The sequence below is a fragment of the Danio rerio genome, chromosome 12 (assembly GCF_052040795.2).
Source record: "Danio rerio strain M-AB ecotype USA chromosome 12, GRCz13ab, whole genome shotgun sequence".
Taxonomy (NCBI): Eukaryota; Metazoa; Chordata; class Actinopteri; order Cypriniformes; family Danionidae; genus Danio; species Danio rerio.
The window spans coordinates 18,019,636-18,046,262 of NC_141032.1; the positions used below are offsets into that span (position 1 = coordinate 18,019,636).

A 26,627-nucleotide genomic window follows, 5' to 3' on the forward strand; every position below is an offset into this window, starting at 1 on the left:
ATTTATTTTTTGTTTACAATAAAAAGTATATACTTTTAAGTGTGTGACTGAAGAGTTTGCAATATTTGGGATATGCTGCTTTATTAAGGAACCGTTATGTTGCTTAAATACATGTCATTCATCTTGTCATATTATCCACTTTTCCTTTCACTTTTCCACAGAAACAGTAGCATTATTCTGCCATTCGCGGCTCTTTTTATGGAGAAAAGAATACGTGTTTGCATAATTATGCATTCAGGCGTTTGCATAATTATGCATCCAGAAGTTAATGACCAAACACGTTTTTTAAATAAATCACGGTTTTGCTGCAGATATAGTATAACACGGAAAACGTGAAATAAATGTGTTCCAGAAGGACGAGGGTAGATTTTAACTAAGATATAGCTTTAATAAAACTCGAGCTCTATGTTTGTAGTTTGTAAGACTATAGGCGTTTTTCTGTAAAAGAGTTTCAAAGTTATACTGCATTTCAGTAAACAAAATATATATATTTAAAAAAAAGGTTTTTGGTTCGTAAATTTACATTTATGTACATAAAATTTTGTTAATGAGATAAGAAGAATAAAGAAATATATGTTGGTTTTATGTTTAAGGTTCTGTTTAGTTTTGCAATTAACCAAACCCAATAAAACATTTTCCCATAAGGAAAAGTCTTTATTAATGTTCTCAATTACAAAAAGGGAAAACTCTTTCAGAAGCAAATTAGAATAACTGCATTGCCCGCAATAACAGAAAACATAATAACATTGAAAATTATGCAAAAATTCTCAATCTTTACATAACTTTAACATAAGAGCAAAATACAATATACAAAAATACAATACAAAAATTACAATTAATAAATAAACAAATGGTTTCATAATAAATAAATAGAAATAAAATACCCTATATTTCCCAGTGATGGGTTGCAGCTGGAAGGGCATCCGCTGCGTAAAAAATATGCTGAATAAGTTGGCGGTTCATTCCGCTGTGACGACCCCAGGTTAATAAAGGGGCTAAGTCGAAAAAAGAAAATGAATGAAAATAGTGTAAATGAAGACAAATAAGTAAAATTTAAACAGCTTTAATAAAACCTTCTCTTCTGCTATGTTTTTAGTTTGTCAAAACATTTTACCTGTGTTTATAGTTCTAATCAAACGCACGATATGGAACAAAAAGACGTTAGGTCAAGTTCACACTGATGTTTATTAATTTTTATTTGTTTATCAGGATCCCTATTTGCCACTACCAATGTAATGGCTATTCTTCGTCAGGTGATTTGGAGATCATTCATTAATTTGAATTTTCAAACACGATGCACTAAGATTTGTTTTCATTCAGACAGAGAATATTCTGTGACTGTTAAAAATTTGATCTCAACTAAATACCTGTATAGAGATTCAAGTGTATCTGAAGAGTTGGATGCATCAGGGCGATAATCTTGAACATCATCAGTTTAGATGAAAAGAGATATCTGCAAATATGATAAAAAGTAAAGGTGAACAACCGGACCCGTGTCTAAAGCCTTGGAAACAAAGAATGTGTGCAAAAGCTATAGATCTGCTTACCTTTATAAATCATTTTAACAATATTTGTACATTTGAGATTTATATTTATACATTAGTCTGAACAGAAAAAAGAGTTTTCCACTATATGCCAAAGGCCTTATAGACATCCATTCATTCATTCATTTTCTTTCCGGCTTAGCCCCTTTATTTATCTGGGGTTGCCACAGTGGGATGAACCGCCAACTTATCCAGCATATGTTTTACACAGCGGATGCCCTTCCAGCTGCAACCCATCACTGGAATACATCCATACAGCCGAGGCTAGAACCAGCGACCTTCTTGCTGTGAGATGGACGTGCTACCCACTGTGACAACGTGCAGCCTTATAGATATCCAAAAAAAAAATAAAACAAATGCATCTTTATTAATTAGGCCACATTCTAGAATAAGCCAGATTCAAGAATTGTGGATTGATCTGTGTATTGAAAATCCTGATTGTGTTTCCCTGACTCTCACATAATGTTTGTGATAGTCCAGTTTTTAATCTGAAAGCCAGAGTTTTAGAAAAACTGTGATGGATTGGGCTCCAATATCATGCCATTCCCTAGGCCCAATACCGGTGCTAGATGGAGCACCACTGACAAGGACTACCAAAGCATTCTGAAGGACCATGTGCACCCAGTGGTTCAAACATTGTATCCTGAAGGTGGTTGCGTGTATCAGGATAATAATGCACCTACACACACAGCAAAACTAGTGACAGATTGGTTTGATGAACATGAAAGAGAAGCTGAACATCTCCCATGGCCTGCACAATGAGCAGATCTTATGCAGTTTAAGGTATTTTTGGAAAATGTTTAAACTTAACATCATGTAAACAAATTGTTTAAACTTATGAGCCTGTTACGTTATTTTTAACAATCTTTTATTTTACTCAATTTTACAAGAATAAAAGTGCCTGTAGTTGAAGAATTGGCCTTTAATTTTGATTATTTAAAAAATGTTTTTTTTTTTTGCATAACAAAATAGGCCTACAGTTATTATCGTAAAAATAGACTAAAGACAGATCAGTGTTGTAAAGGTTGAACAAATAAAAATGACCTTGGTTTGAAGTAGAAATCGTGATATGTCATTTACCTTGATTCGATTCCTCTGCCCTAGCTCGCATCTTTTTTTTTTTTTTTTTTTTTGCATCCTTCCCTCGATTCCTGAGGGGGTGGAGCTAAGACACGAGAAAGGGAAGCAAGGAAAGGAAACTAGCATTTGCAAATTAAGAAGCTTTTTACAGTCTATGTTGAGAAGCAACGTAGATGTTCAGCTAGCTCCTTGTGGGAGGAGGGGGAGAAAGAGCTCCTTCGATTGACTTGTTGTTTTTAAAGTCAAGATCGCTAGAGGGAGACATTTTGTTAATCCTGATTCTCTGCACAAAATCGTCTGCCTAAAAAGCTGCCTGTAACGTTAGTTAACATACATTGCGCGGGTCTGATCAGCCAAGTTGCTGTAAATTGTCGGCGAGCCTGCCTGCGTTTTGAAATGAAGATGAAGTTTTCGCTAATTTAACCTTAATTATTGATAATTCGTTCAAGGCTTCCGATTCAGATGAGACAAGATTCTTTGCAAGGATTGTAAATCTGTGCGTTATAGCGTTACCGTTATAGCTTTTAATCTGAGGACGATTCTGTGGTTTTATTTTGTGTTGGTTAAATTTGGTGTAGCATCTTCTGTCAACAGCCGGAGCCAATGAAACGTTACGTAGCCTACTGTCGTCGGGACATTTGCGCTTTAATGTGTTCAGTATAGGCTGTCCGTTTTCTGACAAAGGCTATATACTAACGTAAACGGTACAGAGCACAGTGCCAGACACCAAAGGCTGTAGATATACAGACAGTCATATCTTTACGTATTTTTATATATAGAACCCATAGACTGCGCCATGTTGAGAAAGAAGAAGACTGAAGCCGGGATGTCCCAACTTAAACCAGACAATCCTCTAATAAAAATGGGTAAGACATTTATCTTTTCTTCTTATTTTTTATTTCTTCTTTCTTTCTTTGATTTATTTCTTCTTCTTTTTCTTATTCTTCATAATAATAATAATAAATAATTATAATAATTATTATTGTTATTATTATTATTATCATCGTATTTTTACGATTCGTTATTACATTTTCTTTAGGTTAAATAGAAATTTTTTCTGGAGAGATATATTTTTAGTTTTCTTCGACAATGTCTTTGTGTTTTGGTAGTTTGCCCAAAACTGAAATTCTGTCATCGTTAACTCATCCTCAAGTGGTTTCAAACATGTATGAGTTTCTTTCTCCCATCAAACATTAAATAAGATACTGTAAAGAAAGCTGAAATCTGCAATCATGAATTCCATAAGCTTTTTTTCCTACTATAGAAGTCAACGGCTGTTTTTTTTTTTCAAAATATTTTATTTTGTGTTCAAAACAAAAAAGAAACCCATAAAGGTTTATAATTCTTGACCGAGAGTAAATAGTCATGATGAGTTCATAATGTGTGTGCTTTATTTATGTATTCTGTTTTAGTTTTTTTTCTCTCGGTCGGCTGTGATATAGCCTGTATTTACCCAAATTGGGGGGATTCATTTTTGTTTTCTGAAGCACTGTGTTATGGGGATCAACCACACATTTTAATTCATTGACCATTTATTGTTATGGTGAATAAAAAATATATTTTCATAATATTTGTTGACTGATTGTGTTGTTATGGTGTAAAGTGTATATTAATTACATCATATTTTATGGCTTATGTAGACTTTAAAATAAATGTTAAAGAAATACCTTAATACCTCAAATAATTGTGTCTTTCACTGAAATGAGTCTTTTAATGTCATAGCTAAGCAGATGTAAAATATTAGCCCTCCTCTCCTTTGTGGACTCGCACTAAATCTAGAAAATCTTTTTAGAATATCACAGTCTTCATTCTTATTCTCAAACCTTGCAGGAGTTCAAGACGATGAGGATGTTAAGATGATGCTACAGGGCTCCTCTGTGACGAAGGTGCGTTCTCCACGCTGGAAAAGGAAACGTATGCTAAAGCTGATGAATGATGGGGTTACAGTCTGGTGTGAATCCAACAAGGCCACCAGCAAAGCCAAATCTCAGCAGTCATGTGAGTTGTCACTCTTAAAATTAAAGATATTTAGATGTAGATATATTTAAAGCGTTTCTACCTATTGTATGTAATGTTTGAGGATGTTAAAATATATATTTTTTTCATAAATCTGTAAGAGTGCAGATCATAAATGATGTTCTATTCTGTATGAGTCCCTCCTGGTAAGCACACTTTCTAATTATGGCTGTCTAAACAGGGATGATCTAGGTCTACTCCTAGCAGCATTGACAATCATTATAGGGCTGGTATATTTGTAGTTCAAACGGTGGGTTTCTCTAAGCCTTACTTTACACTCTAATTACAGCCTGTGACTAGGTGGGAAGAGAAAAACTCTCCGCTTTCTAGTTTTCTCTATATAGTTTACATGAATAATTACTATTGCCCTATATGGCAGCTGTGCACATGGCTTAAATTAGATGGCTTTTAGTTAGAAAGATCATGTTTTGTGTGATGTGGCTGAGACCGTGTATATATTTCCCCAAGTTGAATAACCTCTAGCTACAGCATATGCAGCCACTCTTTCCACATACATACTTAAAAAATGGGTGGGGGCAAGTACATGCTGTAAATGAATATTTTACTTTGAAATTTAATTCAGCAGAGCAGTATCTTCAGTAGTGCATTACATTTTAGTTTTCATTGATCTTAGTGTTTATGCTAATGATTTTTTTCAGGGTTCTTTTGGTGTAACAATTCAGAATGTAAAACAAAACTTGTTTCATGACACTTTTTTTTCTCTCAGTTTGTAATAAAATAAAGTTTAAGAAAAGATTAGGTAATCTTTTTCTATTTCATATATATATATATATATATATATATATATATATATATATATATATATATATATATATATATATTTTTTTTTTTTCCCTTTAATTTATTTATATAAATAACTTGAAATGTTAAATGTATAAAAAAAAATCTGTATAAGAGTTCAGTATATGGAAATAGCATACCGTGAGCCTCAAACACAATTATTTTCTTATTCTCATCTAAATCTTGTTTGGAAAATCCCTGGGAAAATGAGCACAACATTTCTTACAACAATTATCTTTTCCCCTTATTTTTAAGTTTAAAGCGTCACGAAACAACAAAACACATTTTTTTAAGATGTGGACAGTCATATATTTGTCCCACATTACTAAATAAACTATTAGGACACACAAAATTCACAACAAAGTGAAAAATAATTGGTTTTGCATTATTTCAGCAATTTTGTTCTTCTGGTTTGAAAAGAAATTTAAAAGCTACATCACAGCAATTAGATCCTTGTGTAAATTCCAACATGGAGACTGCATGTCTGTACCGGCGGGTACAACGTGACGTCTTTAAGTGTTCATCATTAATTCAAGAAAAAGACTTGGTTCCAACCAATCAGCACACTCTATTGTGATGATAACTTGGAAGACCTTTTACAATGTTCAGATGACAGAGAGACGCCACGTTGTGTTGCCAACCATAATTAAAACAAGTGGAATAAGAAGATTAAGAATAATTTGGAGACATGGGTCGTCAGTGTTGTGTTAATAAATGTGCCACAACTAAGATTTTGTTTTCATTTCCCCGCTATGAGAGCGCAGCATGTGGACCCACATGTGTGGATTACAGTGGTCTGCTAACACTGAACAAAAATATGTTTGTAAGGAACAGTCTTTACCCAAGAGCTTTTCGCATCTGCAAATAGTGAAATCCAGATTTGCCACTCGTCTTCTTTTTTAAAAAAAAAGACGCGGTTCCACTTCATTTTGATTGTCCTGTCTCTATGGACTTGGTAGATGTGTGATCAGTGTTGTTTGTTTATGTTTATTCAGATGGCAAAGCTAGTTAGTATCGTGAGCAGTACTCTTTCAGTCTTTAAGCTGTATAGAAGTGTCTTGAAAAATATCTTGTAAAATATTATTTACTGTCATCATGACAAAGATAAAATAAATCAGTTATTAGAAATTAGTTATTAAAACTGTAATGTTTTGAAATATGTTGAAAAAATATTTTCTTCATTAAACAGAAATTAGGGGAAAAATAAACAGGGGGCTAATAATTCTGACTTCAACTGTATGGCAAATTCTCCTTGCCATCATCTGATCTTTAGCTCTCTGATCAAGTCAGCACTCTGGCTGGACCACTGCAAAACGTTAATGCTTTAGTGTGCTAACCATCTCTTCACCCCTTTTACTGTGTTTGGGTCATTACTGTGCTGAAATGTCCACTGGTGCCCAAGGCCAAGATTGTCTACAGCCTGTTCATTAATTTATTTTTCTTTAGCTTAGTCCCTTATTTATCGCCATAGCGGAATAAACCTCAAACTATTCCAGCAAATGTTTTACTCAGCGGATGCCCTTCCAGCCGCAACCCAGTACTGGGAAACAAATTTTATTAGAATTTAAAATGATTTAACTTTTTCTCAATTTTTGTGTCAATGTTTAGCTTTTCACTTCTCTCTACATCTTTTGAAATTATAATACCTAAATATTTAGCTTTAATTTTAACTGTAATATTATAAAGTGAGGTCAAAGAGTGCTCATGCCTGGCCATAAATTTACATTTAGATGTATTTAATTGTAAACCTGAGGTTTTTGGAAAGCATTCAATTAACTTAAGTGCTAAGAGGATTTGTGGTCTTTAAAAAAAAAGTCGTAGCATCTGACTCTGACTAATCATAAGATTTTGTTCCACAAAATTAATTCTTGCAATATTTTCATTTTTATGTGACTATGTAATACGATACATCGATATGAATCACAAAAGTCTTTAAATGATTCCTCAACTTTAGGGATAAATTTTTTACTTTTATAAAGAAAATGTCAGAGTCATCTTTGGAGTAAAATGGCTTGTATAAGTTTGAGTAAAACTGTAATATCACATTTGCAGTTATATTTTCATCTGAACTGTATACTTGATTTATTGTCAATCTCCCTATAGCATTTCTTTCTTGATGTCTTATTTAAGATTACAAAAGTATGAATTATTTTTTCCCCTACCTCCATCCAATTTGCTCTTGTCTTGATCTTACATATGCACCCTTCGTCTGTCCTACATTAACTTCATCTAATAAAGACTGTAAATGAAGTTTTTCCTGTTTAGTCTTGTGTAAGAATTTTTCCTTTTCTAATCTATTTTTTCTAATCTAATCCATACACTATAGAATATTCCCTAATTTAGAATTAAAAAAAATTCCATTTAACACCGCTAGACATGCATTTACTACCAATATTTGTTATATCTTCTTTATCTGCTTAAAATAATTAGCTTGGGATAAAAGCTCAGGATTAAATTTCCAATATATTTTTGAGTAGTGACAATCGATATTTTGTTTTAAATTTAAAACAATTACAAAATGATTGTTTAACGGCACACTGGAGATAGAACAATTATACACGTTTGAAGACAGTGTCAATGCCGAGCCAATAGTCAATTCTTGATCTATTCTAGACCCTTTGTTCCGTTTTCCCCAAGTGAATTGTCTAATTCCAGGATTCCGTGTTCTCCAGATATCAATCAAAAGATTTGGAGAGCAAAAATTTTTAACTATGTTATTGAGGTGAGAGAACTTGTGCTTATCGAGATCTCTATCTGCCATTAAATTGAAATCCCCTCCAATTAAAAGGAATTCTGTGGGATTGGTGATTTTTTTTGTTGAGCAGAGTAAATCTTTATTTTGCCTGAGGTTTTTATACCTGTACACATTTATGAAAATAAGGAAGTATTTATGTAAAATAAGAACAATTATTAACCAGTGTCCAATAGCGTCAGCTTTGTGAAAAATTATTTTATCAGGACATTTAAATAGTAACTCCTGTGAAGTGATTTGTGTGATAACCAAAAGAAATATCATCATGTCATTGATTATGTGTGTTCCCCTTTTGGTACGGTTCGTTTGGGCAGGTGAGAATGCAGCAATCGTACTCGAGTGCGCACCAAAAGCGGACCAAATAAGCGTACCGAGACCTGCTTGAAGAGGTGGTCTCTGTACGCTTTCAAACGAACCCTGGAGTGGTTCGTTTGTGGTGAGAATATGATCCGTACTAAAACAGGTCCAACCGCAAAAAGTACTGCAAGTTTTAGACTAATTCATCTGCTGTAGGCCGATGCGCTGTGCATTATGGGATATGGAGGAAAAATATTTGTTGACAGCACTTTACCAACAAAGAGAGAGGGGGAAAACATTACCTGATGGATCGTTGATAATATTTCCGCAAGATGACCATGTCGCAGATTAGCTAAATTATTTCACGTCTCCTCCTGGAGTGAAGAGCGATGCATTAAACACTGTTTTACAGCCGCGGCCGCGCTTCATTTTCGAAATGTATAGTTTGTCTAAAGCAGGGACACAATCAGCCAGCGCAGTCGTTCCTCCAGAGTAAAAGGTTTTGTTTACATTTAGGAGTTCACTGGCATTTTCCCACATGTGTATTCTGAACAATCAATAAGCAGATCAATAAGCAGATGTTCAACAACATCTGGCCAATGAGAGATGTGGATTTTGTCAGATGACTGCATTTTGGTTCGTTTCAACTGGTTCGGACCAAAGCCAGCAGTGTGGTGTGAAAACGACCCAAATACGGCAGAAGATGCAACAATGTATCATTTATTACCCTTAGTCCAGACCAAATGAAGCAAACTACAGATGTGAAAGCACCCTGACTGGTTATTTTTCCTATAATTGAATCGTTTAGACCCCTACTGTTTAAAGATGAAAATGAGAGATTTGATAATAATGAGAACAATCCAACAACAATAACAAAAAACCCTTACCCAAATAATTTTTAAATTGTGTAATGAAATAACGTTTGTACAAAATAACTGTCATAGGTCAGGTTTGATCTGGTCTTCTCTGTCTCTATGGTCACACTAGAGCAGGGGTGTCAAACTCAATTCCTGGAGGGCCGAAGCCCTGCACAGTTTAGTTCCAACCCTGCTCCAACACACTTACCTGTAGGTTATAAACAAGCCTGAAGGACTCAATTAGTTTGTTCAGGTATGTTTATTTTGGGTTAGAAATAAACTGTGCAGAGCTGCGGCCCTCCAGGAACTGAGTTTGACACCTGTGCACTAGAGTATGTGTGTGCGAAATTCTGTCGTGCAGCGCTGCGAAAAGGGGCGGGATTAAACAAGATTATTAGACATTAAAAAAGCGAGCGATTGCTCCATGTTTTAAATTTCTGTCTAGAGAGGTCATGTTTTGATCCTCGGTTGGTCTCGCTCAGTGAAATGATGCGTTTTCGCAGGTCAGAGTTTACCAAGCTTGAACTTTGCACCGCAGCAACTTGCGAAACTTAACGCATGACCCTGACTACTCACCTGTTGCTCTTTTCATTTGATTCTCCCCTCTACATATACTTGCCCTGTCATGTGACTAATTGCCAGATTATTGTGATTATTTAAGTTTACAGACACTATGCTGTTCTGCTCTTCCCTAATATTTTGAGCTTTTAACATCTTGTTCAGTCTAGTCCAATGATACAGTTTATTATTTAACGTAATTGCTCACCTGTGATCTGCTCAGTCACCTGACTGTTGAATCCAGCCTCCACCTCGGCGTTTGCCAGCTCCACGCTCTGCTGCAGGGGTTCTCTCCTCACCCTGCTCCTTCAACCCCTCTCCTCACCAAGGGTCCTGAGGGTGAAATTTCTGTTGCCTTATCCAGTCTGCGTTCCCCCATGGGTGGTCGGTGAATGGCAGCTGCCTTTGTTCTTCTTGAAATTTAATAAAACACTATTTGAACATTATTAACTCTTCGTTTTCTGCCTGAGCCTTGACAATAACATAAGAAAATAACGTTAGAACAAAAAAGTTAAACAAACTGCAAAATATCCCACATCACTTGTCTATCATCTCACTTGTCCAGTGAAACTGTCCACGTATCTTTTAATTTTCTGAGTTACGTTTCCTATTTTTGTAACAAAATGACCCTGAAATCCAGCTACCTTCCCCTTTTTGTTTGCTTGTTCAATTTTTCTACATAACACTCTTCTTGCCGCTTTGTCCTTTTTCGACTAGTCTTCCGTGCATCTAATCCCACATCTTTGCACACCATTGAGTTTTTTTTTTTTTAAGATATCCTCTTTTACTTTTCTTTGTGCAAAGAGAATTTCTCACTTCTCTGGGCCTGTCAGCATCTTTTTTTTTCCCCCACTCAATGCACCACGTCCACCGCCTCACTTATGTTTGATGAAAATTCAGGTGTAATCTAAACTAGAAGCTGAAGCTGAAGGCACCATCTTCTCTTGTATCTTTCCTTTAATAGAACTTGATTCTTCAAATTGCTATTTTCACTTTCACCTGCTATTAAAACATTTAACTTTTTCTTTATACTCCTTTACTTCTTCAGCACTCAACTGTACATTTGCCACACTTGCGATCATGGTGCTATGCTGTTTCAATCGTGTGCTAATGTCTACGTTCTGCCAATCCACTTTATACCGAGGGCTTTTATTGTTTCTAAAATAGAGATGATACACCAGCATCAGATAAACTTGGATCCATTTCCAGTGATTTTTTTAGCCTTTTTAAGATTTTAACGGGTGTAAGGGTCTAAGTCAGTACAGCTTTCTCCTGAGAGTCCATCAAGTAACAGTGTTCCCCCATAATAGCTAATCAGACAGATTCTAATGGGAAAACATACACAAATTTGAGATAAACAACTTCAGGTATAACGAATTTAGACTTCAAAACCAACGAGATGAAAGTTTATCAATCATTTGACACAAAACATGGGTCATAGATATGGCACAGCCAAGAAAGATTGACTGCTAAGTCCACCATCTTGCCGGAACTCTCTTTGCATATAAGTTACCGTGCTACAGCATCTGTGGGGAATGGCGGTGATTCCGTGTGAGGTCCGACTTTCTAAAGGGTAGACAGTCTGTTTCTGCTTTTGTTTACTGATTTGTTTCAACTGGCCTATTTAGTTTAATTTATTTGTTAATTTATGTAAATTTTATGGCTTTATTAAAATTGATTGTTTTGAAATGTATTTATTTTGTATGCCTCTTACTACTTGCTGATTCAGTCCTTACAGTGTTTATAAGGGGTTAAAGGTTTCTCCTTTTTTTAGCTAAATGAAGGCTAAATCATTGTCACAGAACAATTCCATTTTTGTTTCATCTGGCCATAAAACTGAATCTTTGCCTAGATCAGCATCTGCGAAGGCCAAGCAGGCTTTTGTGTGGCTTTTAAGTAATGTCTTCCTTTCTCTCTGTCCGTTTAACCCAGTGTGCAGTGTCTGTTGGATTATTTGCCTTGAAATGTTGCCACCAGCAGAACCCAGATTAATAAGGATGGCCATGGTGGTGATTCTTGGATTCTTTTTTTACCTCTCTCACTATCCTCCTGAATAGCACATGTGTCACTTTTGGCTTCCGAGCATGTACACTAAGATTTTTACAGCATGGAACACCTTGCAATTTTATAATAATGCTTTGCACTGTAGCCACTGGAACATCAAAACATTTAGATATGGTCTTATAGCCTGTTCCTAACTTGTGAGCCACCACAATTTGCTGCTTCAAGTCCTGACTGAGCTCTTTTGTCTTGGCACAGATCTTTGGATTTCCCATAGATTGTGACATTTTATAAAGGACATGAATAATTTTTGACATGCCACTTTTTGTTCAAAGGGAACCAAAACCAGGGTGAAGAACCATGCTAGGAGGTAGTATTTCAGCTCCAGGACAGCCCACTTTATGGCCGGAGCCTCCATCTCTATGGCCTCGTACCTAGTCTCTGCAGGGGAAAGCGTCAGACTCACGTATACCAGCAGGTGCTCCTCTCCCTCGTGGACTTGTGATAGTACGGCATGAAATTCAAAGCATTGGTCTGAAGGATGAAGGGGCAGCCGAAATCAGTTGCGTACAATACCGAAGAAGATGGTAGGTCCTCCTTCAGCTTCTGGATTGCCTGTTCTGCAGCTGGGCTCCACAGAATCTTCTCTGGCTACCCCTTATTTGTCAGGTTCATCAGCAGACTGGCTATGGACAACAAATTGGGAATTGAGAAATCAATCAAATTAACAATAGCAGCCTGCCAACCCCAAAAAGGCACATACCTGGTACTTTGTGGTGGGTCAGGGGGTCTTCCGGAAAGCTTCTACTTTTGTCTGCTGAGGTTGGATGAGCCCCCAGTCAATGTGGTACACCAGGTCCTTCACCTCTGTGAGCCCGAGAAATACATTTGTTGGGGTTGGCTGTGTGTTTAGCCCATCAGAGTTCCAGGAGCATCCTCCACAGATGGGTAAGGTGTTCCTCCCAACACCTTGAGTGGATTACCACATCTTCCACATAAGCCGTTACGTATGATTGGTGGGGTCTCAGTAGTATTTCTATAATCCTTTGGAATGTGGCTGGAGCCTTATGCAGGAAGGACCCAGTAGTGCCAATGGCCCCCAAGAGTGGTGAAATAAGAAATAATTTTTTTCTATGGCTTTGTGTGTTAGATGTACTTCCAAGTAGCCTTTTGTCAGGTTGAGAGTTAAGAAAATCTGACACTATCGAAACTATCCAAGAGCTCATTCACTAAAGGCATTAGCTACCCGTCAACACTGGATGTTTCGTTAAGCTTTCAGAAGTCATTACAGATGAGGCGGGTGCCATCTGGCTGTAGTACCATCACATTTTTGCTGGACCACAGACTACAGGATGGTTCAATAACCCCCAACTTCCACAACTTTTACACCGCTTCCTGTATAGCCGACCGGCGAGCTTCTTGTACCCTGTCTCTTCCGAACAATGTCTCTAGGAGTTGTTGTGATGTCATATTGAAGTACAGAGGTCTGCTCGGGCTGTTCACTGAACACATTCTTAAACTGACTAACCAGGGCTTGGAGCTCCGTCTTCTGGGAGAGGGACAGTTGTTCTCCCACGGGTCCCCCATCATCCACAAAGGGACCCATCGATTAAAGATGTTGAAATCGTACAACTGTTCCTCTTGCCTTTGTCTCGGCTGACACACATGGAAATTGACATGCCAAATCTGTTCGTCGATAAGGTAGGGTCCGTCACAGGTGGCCAGAAACTTGGACATTGTCATGGGGACCAACACCAACACTTTATCGCCAGGATTCACGTGGCTGGGCATCATAAAGACATCTCTGGGTGCACTGGGCTTAGGAGAGATGTTTTTAAACCAGGGCCATAACTCTGTTAATCCTTTGCCTAATGTCCCTTACGTGTTTTATCATGGACCTGTGTAGTTCTGGGTCTTGTTCCCAGGCTTGTCAAGCTACATCTAGGAGACAGTGGGGCTGGCGGCCGAATAGGAGATTGAATGGGGTAAAGCCTGTGGAGGCTTGGGGTTCCTTATGATGCTGAATTGCACATATGGGATCATTAAATCTCAGTCATGGCAATTTTCTGCCACTACCTGTTGGAGCATCTTCTTTAAGGTTTGGTTAAACCTTTCATCTAGGCTGTCAGTTTGTGGTTTGTACACTGATGTCCAGAATTGTTTCACTTTGAGGAGGTGGCAGAGGTTTGCCATTAGCTGAGACATGAACGGGGTTCCCTGGTTAGTCAGGATCTCTTAGGGGATGCCCATCTGGCTGCATACAAGAACGAGCTTCTTTGGTATTGCCTTTGATGTTGTTTTTATGTAGGGGCACTTACACTTCTGAGGGTATTTTCATCCCTCTGAGCTTATACAAATGAGCTCTCTGCTGTCACCTGCTGTAAAAGATGGTGAAACAGATTAGTTAAGGATTTTGTAGACTCACCCTCTCTATCGCTTTTGGTAGCCAAGAGTGCTGGTTGGTGGTCCCGTCATGGTTAAGCCTAGGGATAATGGCATGATTTTCCCTTTATTGCTGCTGAGAGGGTACGTAGAGCTTTCAATCCTGGCCAATCTTGATCAAGGAGGAGGGGGATGGGGAGAACGATATTCACCCTTAAGTGCTGAGAGGCAGTACCACCTCCTCCACACTAGGTTCGCCAGACTCGCTGGATTCTTTATCCTCACTGGCCCCCGGAGCCATCAAGGAAGCTCTCGCAGCAATCACAAGATGAAGATTTTTTAAGCAACCTGGGTGGTGCTGGGGTTATCGCTGAGGAGCTACGAATGGGCTAAGATTGGATGGGCTGCTTGAAGGAGCACAGGGGCGCTACCCTCAAAGGACCAGGAATTAAACTGTAGCAGCGCTGACAGGTTATAGCCTCACCCAAGCCAGGACTTCTTGCTTCAGAGCCTCATAGTCATCATCGTGGGTCACTTCTAAAGTATTATAAGCCCTCTGTGACTAGCTAGTTAAAATGGAGTTATAATTTTTAACCAGTCAGCTTTTTACCAGATTTCTCTCTTAGCAATCACTTTAAAAGAGTGAAAATAAGTGTCTATGTCATCCAGGTTGCACAGCGTTATGAAAAGGTGATGGAGTGCGGTGCGTGGCTCCAGAAGTAAGATTTAAGAGGGTATTGTAGGTAACTGGTAGATATAATACATGGCTGAAGTGAGTCCCTTGAGCAAGGCCCCAATCCACCAACTACTTCCTGGGCACTGTAGTAATGGCTGCTCACTGTTCAGAGTGTGTGGACTTTGATGGGTTAAATGCAGAGCAAAAATTCTGAGGGTCACCAAACTTGAGGCCAGGTCACAACTTTCTTTTTTTTTTTTTTAATTGACTTTTACACAATGCGAACAATAAAATATGCTCGGTATGTCATTTGCATGTACTGAACTCTTATTATTCTACTATGACTAGGTAGGTATATCCAGTTTTTCATTTTATTGCACCTTTACAGTTATGGTTTTGTTTGTCGAGTGCTATAATTTAGATTACCCTCTATTTTAAATTTCCATTGATTCAGTTAGTTTAAAGCTGTTCGAAATAATGTCTATTCTATAAAACGCTAAAAAGGGTACATGACTTACATATGCTGAACTATTAAACATTAGTGTGTCATCTTAAAACAAGTTTTAGCAGATTTGTCAATATCCTCATATACCAAAAGACAAATATTTCTTCATGTTTATTCTTCGTTTGGGCTCCTCAGTGCAGACATTATTTATCAAATGCTTTCTGTCTTTGCAACAGTAATAATATAGATACTTCAGGTAATTTGTGTTTTAAAAATAAAAGTGCTGTTAGCATAGCTAACATTTACTGGCATTTTCGTATTTTCGAGTTGTTTCTAGTTTGTTTAGTAACCCTATTCACAAAGCCTGGAAAAGCAAATAGTCTTGTTGACTTAATCATTGTTTGTTTTCTTATTCCTGTTAATATTGACAGTGCTATTTTAAATGTTTGATTAATACAAGCTAGTTTTGTTGAACCAAAAATCCTTCTTTTCCTCCCAGTCTCTGTAGCAGAGGTGGAGTGTGTACTGGAAGGCTGTAAGTCTGAGACGTTGAGAAACCAGGCCGCCTCACTCCCAGAAGAACAGTGTCTCACCATTGTGTTCAAAGGAGGAAGAAAGAGCTTGGATGTCCAGTGTGACACAACAGAGGAAGCCCAGCACTGGATCCATGGCATTCGAACCCTCCAGGGCAGAGTCAATAACATGACCCAGAAAGAAAAACTCGACAAATATCCTTCAGCAGCTAATTAAATTCCCTTGAAACCACAATCGCGGTCTATGTGACTCTATAAGACTCTAAGCAGCTCAGGTTTTGATTGACATGCAGCTTTATCATAAATCAAAGCAGTCAAACAAATTAGGGCTCAAATACCATCCTTGTGAATTGGGCTATTTCAGCATTTCACAATCCCAGTCCTCACACCTCATCGTTCTGCACATTTTGTATGCATCTCTTATGATTTCAGATGTTTGTTTTAATGCAACCATACATAAACCAAGAAGCAGCATATACATTTCACACAACTGGGATTTTAGTGCACAATATTTAAATCAGGGTTGCCAGGTTTTCAAAACAAAACTAGCCCACATTTTGTATCACAGTATGCATTATACACAGTTTCTTCTTTGAAAATAACTATTTAATAGTAATTACATATATTCTATAATCATTTTAAAACATCTTACCAACATCTTACCTTAATTTGACAGCACTACTGGTGTGGTTTCTAAAATGAACAATCAATATATTAATTCAATTGCAATTTGATGGACTGTTTTCTGTAGATTACTTTTGCAGTTATAAATTAGCAATAGCCTTGGAGAGTCCTGCCAATCTGTTATCATTAGGGTTGGGTTTTGAAAATCGATTCTGATTCTGGAATTGGATACTTAGTTTAGGCATGCATGTTCTTAGTGCATGATTTTCATTTTCCTAAGATCACTGTAGTTTTCACACTGTATGACTATCTAGGGTTAGATTGCTGCATGGTTGGTCAGCTATGACAGCACGATACAAACTGCATGACTACACTAAACAATCAGCGTCAACTTTGATTCACAAATGTACAAGAGAAGTGATAAGATCAACATTTAAGACTGGATTATATTTTAAATAATATGCTGTTCAAATGGTCTGTGCACTGACAATAATTACCAACAAAAGATTATGGAGGAGGATATGTTTTGGGAACTTGGTGTTAAGATTCTGATACTTGTTATATAATTAAAATTTAGACTATTCTTATTCTTATTCTTATTGCATATTTAATTTTTCACTTTGCAGTCTGGCAGGACCTGCTACACTTGTGAGCAGTATAACAACTTACATTACACAATATTATTTTTAAATTTACAAATCTGTAAAAAAAAGTTATAATATATATGTAGACAATACATGTTTTTTATACATTTTAATTCTTTAATTTGTCATTTTTAGATATATTTCTGTTTTGCTGCACATCCCTGCATGTGAATTACATCCCACGCTCTTTAAATAACAAAAAAAAAAAACTTTTTTTTACTCTATTTCAGGTCTATTTCAGTTGCTTCAAAATAGCAATGTGCCTTAACAAATGGATTTGCTATTTAAACAAAGTAGCACAAATTGTGAAAATGATACATGTATTAGGTTGAAACTAGCAAAAACACTTGCGCCTTGGATGTCCCCTCATTGCTCCGGGTTTGTGCTAAGACCCTGTGTGTTACCTTTGTTGTATGCCCTTGACTGTTTGAACTTGGATCTATGGCTACCTGAAACAAGCTGACATAAATCATGATGGCAAGATGTCATATGAGGAGGTTCAAGTCCTTTTCAAGCTGGTCAACATAGACCTTAATGAAGAATATGCTGCCAGCCTTTTCAAGGTCAGTATTTATTCCCAGGAACACTTGATTTTTTTGTAATATTTCAAATAAAATAGCTTTAATTATAAAACAAATCTGAAGAATAACAGCACAGCCAACTTGACTGAACTTTGAAGGTTTCCTGTGTTAATTAGTTCAAGTTTTGCTTGAAGCTTGACCTAGTCTATAATAGTATATATATATAATATAATGATATATATCATTGATATTATATCTATCTATCTATCTATCTATCTATCTATCTATCTATCTATCTATCTATCTATCTATCTATCTATCTATCTATCTATCTATCTATCTATCTATCTATCTATATATATATATATATATATATATATATATATATATATATATATATATATATATATATATAAAGCAATAATATAAAAAATAGATAATATAAAATAATACATGTCTAAACAGATCAACAATACAAATTAATTTAACATTGAATAAAAGCATGAACACTTAAGAACAAATGCATATATACAGTGTATAGACAGTTTTGAACTGCTATTTATATTGTTATGAAAAGTATTTTTCTTGATGTTAAATTTCAATTCTGTAATCTGCTTTAAATGTCTTTGTGCATTAGAAAAGTGATAAATCAGCAGATGGACGGCTTGAACATGAGGAGATCGAGCTATTTTGCCGTGAGTTGCTACGTCGGCCAGAGTTGGATGCAGTGTTTCAACAGTACTCTGCAAACGGTTGTGTCCTGTCCACTGTGGATTTGCGGGAATTCCTGAAAGATCAGGGCGAGGACCACACCCTTGTACATGCGCAGAGCCTCATCCTTACCTATGAGCTCAATGAATGGGGTATCTTCTATTCACTTTTTGTGTTTTTTTGTATACACAATTCTTGGTAGAAACACTCTAGATCAGTGATGCCCAAGCTATGGCCCATGGTAACCTTTAATTTGGCCCGCCATCCCTTCTAAGAAGAGTGGGAGAATCATGGTTGAGATTTTCAATTCGAATTTCATGTAATATAGCACGTTGTTTGTTTTATTGTTAAATGCTAACTGAAATTAAATGTTTTAATTATATGGCTTAAATTAACCAGATTTTGTTTAAATGTATATTCTGTCATCTGACAATGCAGAGACTTTGAAGTGCAAGTCAAGTCAAATACAGATTCTCATTGTCCTGTGAATTTAACATTGAACTCTACTGTGTTATAAATATGCTTGTTTATGTTTTATAAATTATAATTTAAAAACTTATACTGCATTTTGAAATATAATGAAATAAAGTAGGAAATTACCCATGGCAAATTTAATGTAATCTAGATTGGTACATTAACTATCGGCCCACAGCTTTCAATGATATTTGGTTTTTGGCCCTTTATACGAAAACATTTGGGCAGCCCTGCTCTTGATATTCACTGATAAAAAAGTATACTGGTCTTACATTTTAAAGATGATTTCTTGAATGTTTTCATGATCTTTTTCCATGTTAAAGTAATCTGTGTGCAGAGTTATCAGGCAAGATGTCTTTTTTTGACAGCATGAATTGTATAATTTACCTACAGTGTCCTTGGTCAATCAAACAAAATGCAAAATTCTGACAAACCTGAATATTTAATTAAATAAAAGTGAAGTTTTGGCTTTTAGGGAAATATCTATGTGTGCAAAATTACCGGGCAAATATTAGTGTGCAGAATCATTATGCAACTAAATCAGGGTGTCCATTAATAAGTAAAAGTTAATAAAATCAGTTTAGTGAAATTTATGGCCCTTAAAAGTATTAAAATGTCTTAAATGCTATTTTAAATGGCAATAAATTTTGAATCATATTTTTTGCTTAAACCATGTCTAGTTGTTTGAAAAAGTCTCAATTTAATCTGTGAATATCGGGGTGTTGTGTTATGAAATCGATAAAATCTTGCTAGATTTGACATCACACTGCTTTGTTTACTGCAGTAACCAAGGCAAAACTGTTATACCTGCTATTCTATAGGCGCCAACTGCTGGATTAGCATTTGTATTCATTATATGAATAATGTTTCTTACAATCAGTTTTTATTAAAAATACTGTAGACTAAGGGCGTACTTACACTCTGTACAGTTACCTTGAACCAGGCCAAAGCACGCTTGTCCCCCCCTCCCGTCTCCTCCGACGGCCCGTACTCACATTACATTCGAGCCTGAGCACGCTTAAGTCATCAATGATGCACTGTTCAGTAAGCGTTCTCGCTCAGCACAGTGGAGATTTCGTTTGATCGCTTTAGTCATGTCAAATATTTCGCCGAACAGATCAGCCACTTTTGACGCTCATAAACAATCATAAAGTCCTCGTGCTGCAGGAATTAGAAGGTTTGCTGAAGGTGCAGCTGTCGTGCAGTGAGGGTTTTGCGTCTTTAAAAAACTAAAACAGTTTGTGTTCATTGAACAGTGGGAATGATTAATAAATCTGTATCAGACAAAAACAGTCCCCTTAAAAGATACGTCTCGCTTTCAGTTTCGGACTCAGGCACGTTTTGTACTCACACACAAGCGTGATTAACTATCTTCAATTATAATTTAGAGCAAAACGTCTTATTTACAGTTGTCAGAATTATTAGCACCCCTTAACTATTAAGCCCCTGTTTTTTCCTCAATTTCTTTTTAACATAGAGATTTTTTTCAACACATTTTTAAACATAATAGTTTAGAAAACATAACACTCATTTCTAATAACCGATTTATTTTATCTTTGCCATGATGACAGTCAATAATTATTGACTACATATTTTTCAAGACACTTCTATACAGCTTAAAGTGACATTTAAAGGCTTAACTAGGTTAATTAGGTTGACTGGGCAGGCTAGGGTAATTAGGCAAGTTATTACATAATGACGGTTGTTCTGTAAACTATCGAAAAATTAGCTTTAAGGGGCTAATAATTTTGACCTGCTGTTATTCTAGCCGAAATTAAACAAATAAGACTTTTTCCAGAAGAAAAAATATTATCAGACATACTGTGAAAATTTCCTTGCTCTGTTAAATATTTGGGAAATATTTAAAAAAGGAAAAAAAGTTAAAAGGGGGCTAATAATTCTTATATAGTCTTATATACTATTATGGAAATTTAACTTCTTTGCATTCATTCATCAAATTTCTTTTTAAGTTAAACTGAGCTGCATTTGCTTCTATCTTCTTATGTTGACAAACTGCATCTGTGGGATAGGTTAGTGATACAATGCACTTAGTCACAAACAGGCTTTTACTGAATGTTTGTTGCCATAACGCAGAACACATTCATTACACTTAAAAATAAACAAATACCTCAGTTTGCATGGTAAATGCCCTTGAGGTAAAATTTGCACTTCCCCATCAAATGTGTTGTGTGTACCACATCATTCATGCTGACATTTAGCTTAGCACATGTATATGTTACCTCTTCTCAAATGACCTGGCACAGTCTAGAACTTGTAACCTCTTTGTTTATGTTTGTTTTTTGTTTTTGTCAGAATAGCATGTAAAAGTTCTGCTTTCTCATCTCATTTGCTGTTTAATGGGACACACTCGATTGCGGCAGACTTGTATTATTTTTTAGAAATTTTGGGGTATTTTCACCTGAAACTTCACAGACACATTCTGGGTTTGCCTAAGACCCCCCTAAGGGTCTATTATGTTAACATTAAATTTCAGCCTAAATAAATGTATGTATGTAATCTGTCCCATCCAGCCCAGAAGAACCAATTCATGACAGCGAATGGCTTCACCATGTACATGCTGTCTAAGGAGAATGATGTGTATAACCCAGATCACAGAAGAGTATACCAGGACATGAGCCACCCATTAAGTCACTACTTTATCTCCTCATCACACAACACCTACCTCACTAAAGACCAGCTCATCAGTGATAGTAGCGTTCACCCTTACATAAGGTACACAGACACATACACATATTGGTATAACCAAACATTGGGTCAAACACGGACAAACCTAACTTTAATTATGTTGACGGCTCCCTGGCCATTGGGAAGGAGGAAGAGAACCAATGAATTTAAATGATTTTAATTATGAAAATAAACATAAATCCAACAGGCAGGGACAGCCCCCTAATGGATGGCTGTAGCCTAAATAAAAAGTGAAAGTCAAAGATAAACTTACTCAGACCTGACCCACTTGCTACACTGGGTTAAAAGTGTCATTTAAATTTAACACAATTATGGGATTGTCCATATTTTACCCAATGTTGGACTACGACAGCCCATCATTTTTTTGAGTGTACACATTTACATGCATAGTGGATGAGAACACCTTTTCAGCGAAAGCGTTCATACAGAAATGTCAATATTCAGCAAATACTATAAAAAGTGCTGCTGTTTGTTTGTGGCACAGAGCTCTAAGTCAAGGCTGTCGCTGTGTGGAGCTGGACTGCTGGGATGGAGAAAATGAGCCAGTTATTTACCATGGGCACACCCTCACATCCAAAGTGCCATTTAGTGATGTGGTGAAGATCATCGCTGAATATGCTTTCACGGTGAGCACAGCAGTGGTGCATGTAGCCTTACGTCTGTGAATGCTGCTTTATTTATTTATTTATTTGCATCACTTAAATTGATTATAAATGTTTGAGGTTTTTTTAAAATGTGTATGTACTTGCATGGTGGAAGATGGGTAAAGAAATCTATTGGCTTAAGTTTTGCTGGTGATTTTTCAGCACACTAAAAATTACAATTTAGCTATTGTTTAAAACAAGGTTCAAAGTGAGTAAATGCTCTTTAAAACAGCTAAACCTAATTGAGACATTTGCCAAAAGGCCTAAAACTAATGAGACAAATTATGCTTCCCCACACGGGGTGAAGACTACTGTCTCATCAGCAACTCCTGGGCCTGCCCGTGGCTGCGTAGTCTCCTTGCATGGAACCACTACCATTCAAGGTGTTTTAAACAGTTTTATCTGATAGACTGGCACAAATAAGCAGACATAGTCATTCTCATAACGAGTTTCTGAGGTCTCTCACCCTTCCATAAGAATTCGACACTTATTTTAAAGCATTTCACCTTAGAATTTATTCGTTATTCTTGTTTATCTAGTAGATAACTGACCAACTAAATTTATATTAAAATTAAGATACAGTGACGTGCTTTCATTTTCTCAGTCTCACTTACAGCAATGCCCTTAAATAATGTTACCTATGACAGCAATCATCAGTATTTTTTGAGATTGAAATAAGAATAAGGGATGATGGGGCGGATGTTGCTGGATATTTGCGTACCTTTGTATAAAATCCTGCAGGCACCCCTGGAGCACAGGAAGTGTTTTTTTCACTTTCATCTGACTAAATTATGCATTCATTGGGGTAAATAAAGCAAAGTGTTGGTTGTTTGTCAGACATCTTGGATGTTTAGCTTGAAAAATCTTTTTCTGCATTTTCAAGTGCAAATATATAATAAGGTACAATAAGATTCCTATTATTGTTATATTTAGTGTATTATTTTTAAAGTTAAACATAAATCTTATAAAATGTATGTAAAATATAAATAATTTGCACTAGTCTTCCTTCATTCTTCAAAATAATGTCAAATAAGGGATTAAAAAAAGTAAAATGAAAAAAAAAATGCATAATGAAAATGCTTGTTTTCTAGACTTCTCCATATCCTCTTATTCTGTCTCTGGAGAACCACTGCTCTGTGGAGCAACAGACAATCATGGCCCAGCAGTTGCGCTCAATTCTGGGGGACAAACTGCTCAGCAAACCTCTCAATGACAAGCCACTTCAATACCTGCCATCACCAGAGGTAATGCAGTCTGCCTTTTCTAAAGAGAGTTCAGATGTAATCTTAAATTAAAGTGTGAAGTTCGGTAAAGGGGGGTGGGTGGAGTGAGGGTCCTTTTGGGGTTTAGGGGTCACTTAGTTCCAGTGAAAGGAACTCTTAATGATTCACCAGGAGCTGTGTGTTTATGTGCAAGTTAGCAATCGAGAGCAAGTGCAAGAAATGGGAGAATGACATAGCAATGTCATTTGTTAGTCAGTGGAAGGAGTGCGGATGGCCAGCAAACAGTGTGACAAAAGTAATTCAGTAATTAGTAAGTTTTAGTATGTAGTAGTAATTTAGTAAGTTATTTTTTACAACCTCATTTTGTGAAAAAAAATAGACAAATCAGTTTCCAAAGGGACCATCCAGAATCCATGTGCTACAGATTTAAAAGCAAACATTTGCTATGGTTTGAAGAGCTGTAGGGCAAATGGCGTATGCAATTGGTAGAAATCCTGGGGGAGTTGGAGGAACAGAACGTAAAATTTTATATTAAGATCTTACACATGCATGAATTGCATCGAAAAATGATATGCTTATAAATGTGCAGGGGGAAAAACAGCTTAGCTGAATATTTATTATTTGTTAATAAAATTTAGTAAAATAGTCCCAAATTTTTTCTTGGCCAAATATATAAATTAACTAAATTAAACGCAACCAATATACAGCAAATCGAAAAAGCTTAAGATAATTATTTTGAAAACTGCAAGCGCAGGCAGCCTGAAGAATGAACCTTGAAATAAACACTGAGTGCAAAATAAACAATTGCAACTGCAATTAAGCTATTATCATTAGTGTATTATTATTACTTAGGATATTTTTTATTTTATTTTATTTTTAAAAAAAATAAAAGTCTACCTTTACAACTTTGATGCATTCAAACCACTGCAGAAATGTTGTAACCAATTGGTCCATGTCATATACAGTAGGCTACAGAAACATTTCTTAATAAATAGCCTACTATAAATTAAAACCATTAACGTATGCTATATATTTTGTTTTCTCTAGCTTTGGAGACGTAACTTAGATTCTGCTTTTAAATATTACCTTGCAACCTTAGTTGGCTAATGATGGTTTTCCAAAACTTACCCCAGGTCTTGACATCATTTTGGCAGAAAGAGGTTGTCTAATGAAAAATCTCTTTCCCTGGTTTGATTGGAAAATATAGTTGGAGGTCATCAGCATGGCAGTGCTAGTTTATGTTTTGTTTACAGAGTATTGAACCTGGCCATTTGCATTTAAAAGCACAGGCTAAAACAACAGCAACACTTTGCTCTGATTCCAAATTTCTTTCTTTCTGCATTATAATATAATAAAGCATTTTCTGCATTGTATAATAAATAATCTGATTGGTATTGAAACTTTACAGACACATTCTGGAGACTCCAAAGACTTCCAAAGACCAACCAAGATCTTGTAAAAAGGTTAAAATATGAGTTCGTTAACAAGTAAATGTAAATGTTTTTTCTTTTAAATCTATTTCTACAGTGCTTTATAATGTGATTGTGTCAAAGCAGCTTAACAAAAGAGGAAAAAGAATAAAAGCCATAACATTATTTCAGATTTTGAAACACTGGATCATATCAGACGGCGAGCATGTGGTAGAATGCTTGTGTAGTTCCTATTAAATAAGAACTGATTCAGTCCAGTTAAATTCAAATGTCACTCTTCAAGGACAATACACTGAAGAACAGAGTGAAGGAACCTAAACTACCAATTGATAAAAGTGGAGAACAAACCTTGGAATAAACCAGGCGCAGTTGGGGCCAACAAATCAGATGTTTTTCTAGATTGTTTTGCATGTTAACTGGAACTGGATTACACAAATGACTATTGTTCTTCTTTTTCTGGCAGGATCTAAAAGGGAAGATTTTGATAAAAGCAAAGAAGATCAAAGTGGAGCAGGACAGCTCCAGCTCCGACTCAAGCTCCTCAGATGATGAATCTAAAGCTGATTGTAAACCTAAACCAGAGAAGGTCAGAATGTGTTTTAGGTCAGAATGTGTTGGTAGAATGTGTCTACCATACTGTAGAGACAAAAAAAAAAAGTTTAAACATAACCAAATCATTAAACTTAAGTATCTTCACCTTAAAAAAAATCAAGAATCCATATGCTCCAAATACCTCACTTATTTTACAAATTTCCCACATTTGCAGAGCACTTTACAGTTTTTTTTTCCCCCCTCAGGATCAGATAGTGACCATATTTAGAATATATTAGCTGTGATTATGGTATGCATTTAACATGGCATTGTTTTGAAATATCACAAAGTTTATTTCCATAATAGTAAGTAGCCATAATAGTAGTAGGAAGTAGCCATCGGAAAATGGGTACACTGTGGGATGGACATTGGTACTAATGGGTCCAAAGTGTGCCAAGAGAATATCTCCCACACCAATACACCACCAGCCTGAACTGTTGGTACTAGGCAGGATAGATCCATGCTATCATGTTGTTGACACCAAATTCTGACCCTACCATTCGAATGTGGCAGTAGAAATCGAGACTGAGACCAGGCAACGTTTTTAAAATCATCTATTGTAAACTATCATTTAAACTATCATTGTAAACTAGCATCTGCATACCTGAATGCACTAAGTTGCTGCCATGTGATTAGCTGATTAGAAATTTGCATTACCGAGCAGTTGAACAGGTGTACATAATAAAGTGGCTGGTCAGTTTATATGCTTATACAGTAGTGTCAATGGTTCTAGTGTTCTGTGTGTTTTTGTTTTTCTAGCTGAATCCTATGTCAGCAACTTGACAGTTTGTTTTTTTTTTTTTTCCTTTTACATTTCCTCAGAGAGACTGTAAGTTGAGTTCTGAACTTTCTGATCTAGTGGTTTATACCTCCAGTGTTGCCTTTAAACAGTTTGATCCATCCGCCAAGAAAGCTCCAAACGAGATGTCCTCTTTCTCTGAGAGTGATGCGCTGAAACTTATCAAAGAATCAGGTACTATATGTAATACTAGGTTTATAACAATTTTGTATAACAATGGAAACTAGATTTAAAACATGTTTTGGAATAAAATTGGTCTGTTCATAATTAATGTTCATATGTTTAAACCACACACATGTAGGAGTTTTTCCATAATTT

At 36.2% G+C, this 26,627-nt stretch overlaps 1 protein-coding gene and 2 long non-coding RNA genes across 5 annotated transcripts in view; 2 read left to right on the forward strand and 1 right to left on the reverse strand.

The window, feature by feature from the left end:
• The first annotated feature begins 15 nt into the window (after nt 1-15).
• On the forward strand, nt 16-2,425 carry LOC147841348 (uncharacterized). Its single transcript, XR_015504007.1, has 3 exons — nt 16-1,046; nt 1,166-1,433; nt 1,771-2,425. It is a non-coding gene; the product is annotated as an uncharacterized LOC147841348 (long non-coding RNA).
• A 538-nt stretch (nt 2,426-2,963) lies between these two features.
• Nucleotides 2,964-26,627, forward strand: part of plcd3b (phospholipase C, delta 3b) — a 33,160-nt gene continuing 9,496 nt past the window's right edge. The window contains exons 1-10 of one of the 3 annotated variants that reach the window (XR_015503982.1): nt 2,964-3,490; nt 4,455-4,622; nt 15,909-16,137; nt 17,644-17,773; nt 18,369-18,594; nt 21,448-21,649; nt 22,107-22,248; nt 23,358-23,510; nt 25,383-25,898; nt 26,104-26,483. Coding sequence is in view for 2 of the 3 variants with exons in the window: in XM_087276017.1 (XP_087132143.1) it covers nt 3,421-3,490; nt 4,455-4,622; nt 15,909-16,137; nt 17,644-17,773; nt 18,369-18,594; nt 21,448-21,649; nt 22,107-22,248; nt 23,358-23,510; nt 25,383-25,505; nt 26,333-26,483 (1,594 nt within the window). In the remaining variant the exon portion in view is untranslated. Of the gene's footprint in view, nt 3,491-4,454; nt 4,623-15,908; nt 16,138-17,167; nt 17,215-17,440; nt 17,774-18,368; nt 18,595-21,447; nt 21,650-22,106; nt 22,249-23,357; nt 23,511-25,382; nt 25,899-26,103; nt 26,484-26,627 lie in introns of those variants that run through there. The other 2 variants (XM_087276017.1, XM_087276018.1) reach the window with 2 other exon arrangements.
• LOC147841349 (uncharacterized) lies at nt 4,106-11,004 on the reverse strand. Its single transcript, XR_015503997.1, has 4 exons — nt 9,863-11,004; nt 9,248-9,462; nt 5,942-8,482; nt 4,106-5,547 (listed from the first exon to the last, which is right to left on the reverse strand). It is a non-coding gene; the product is annotated as an uncharacterized LOC147841349 (long non-coding RNA).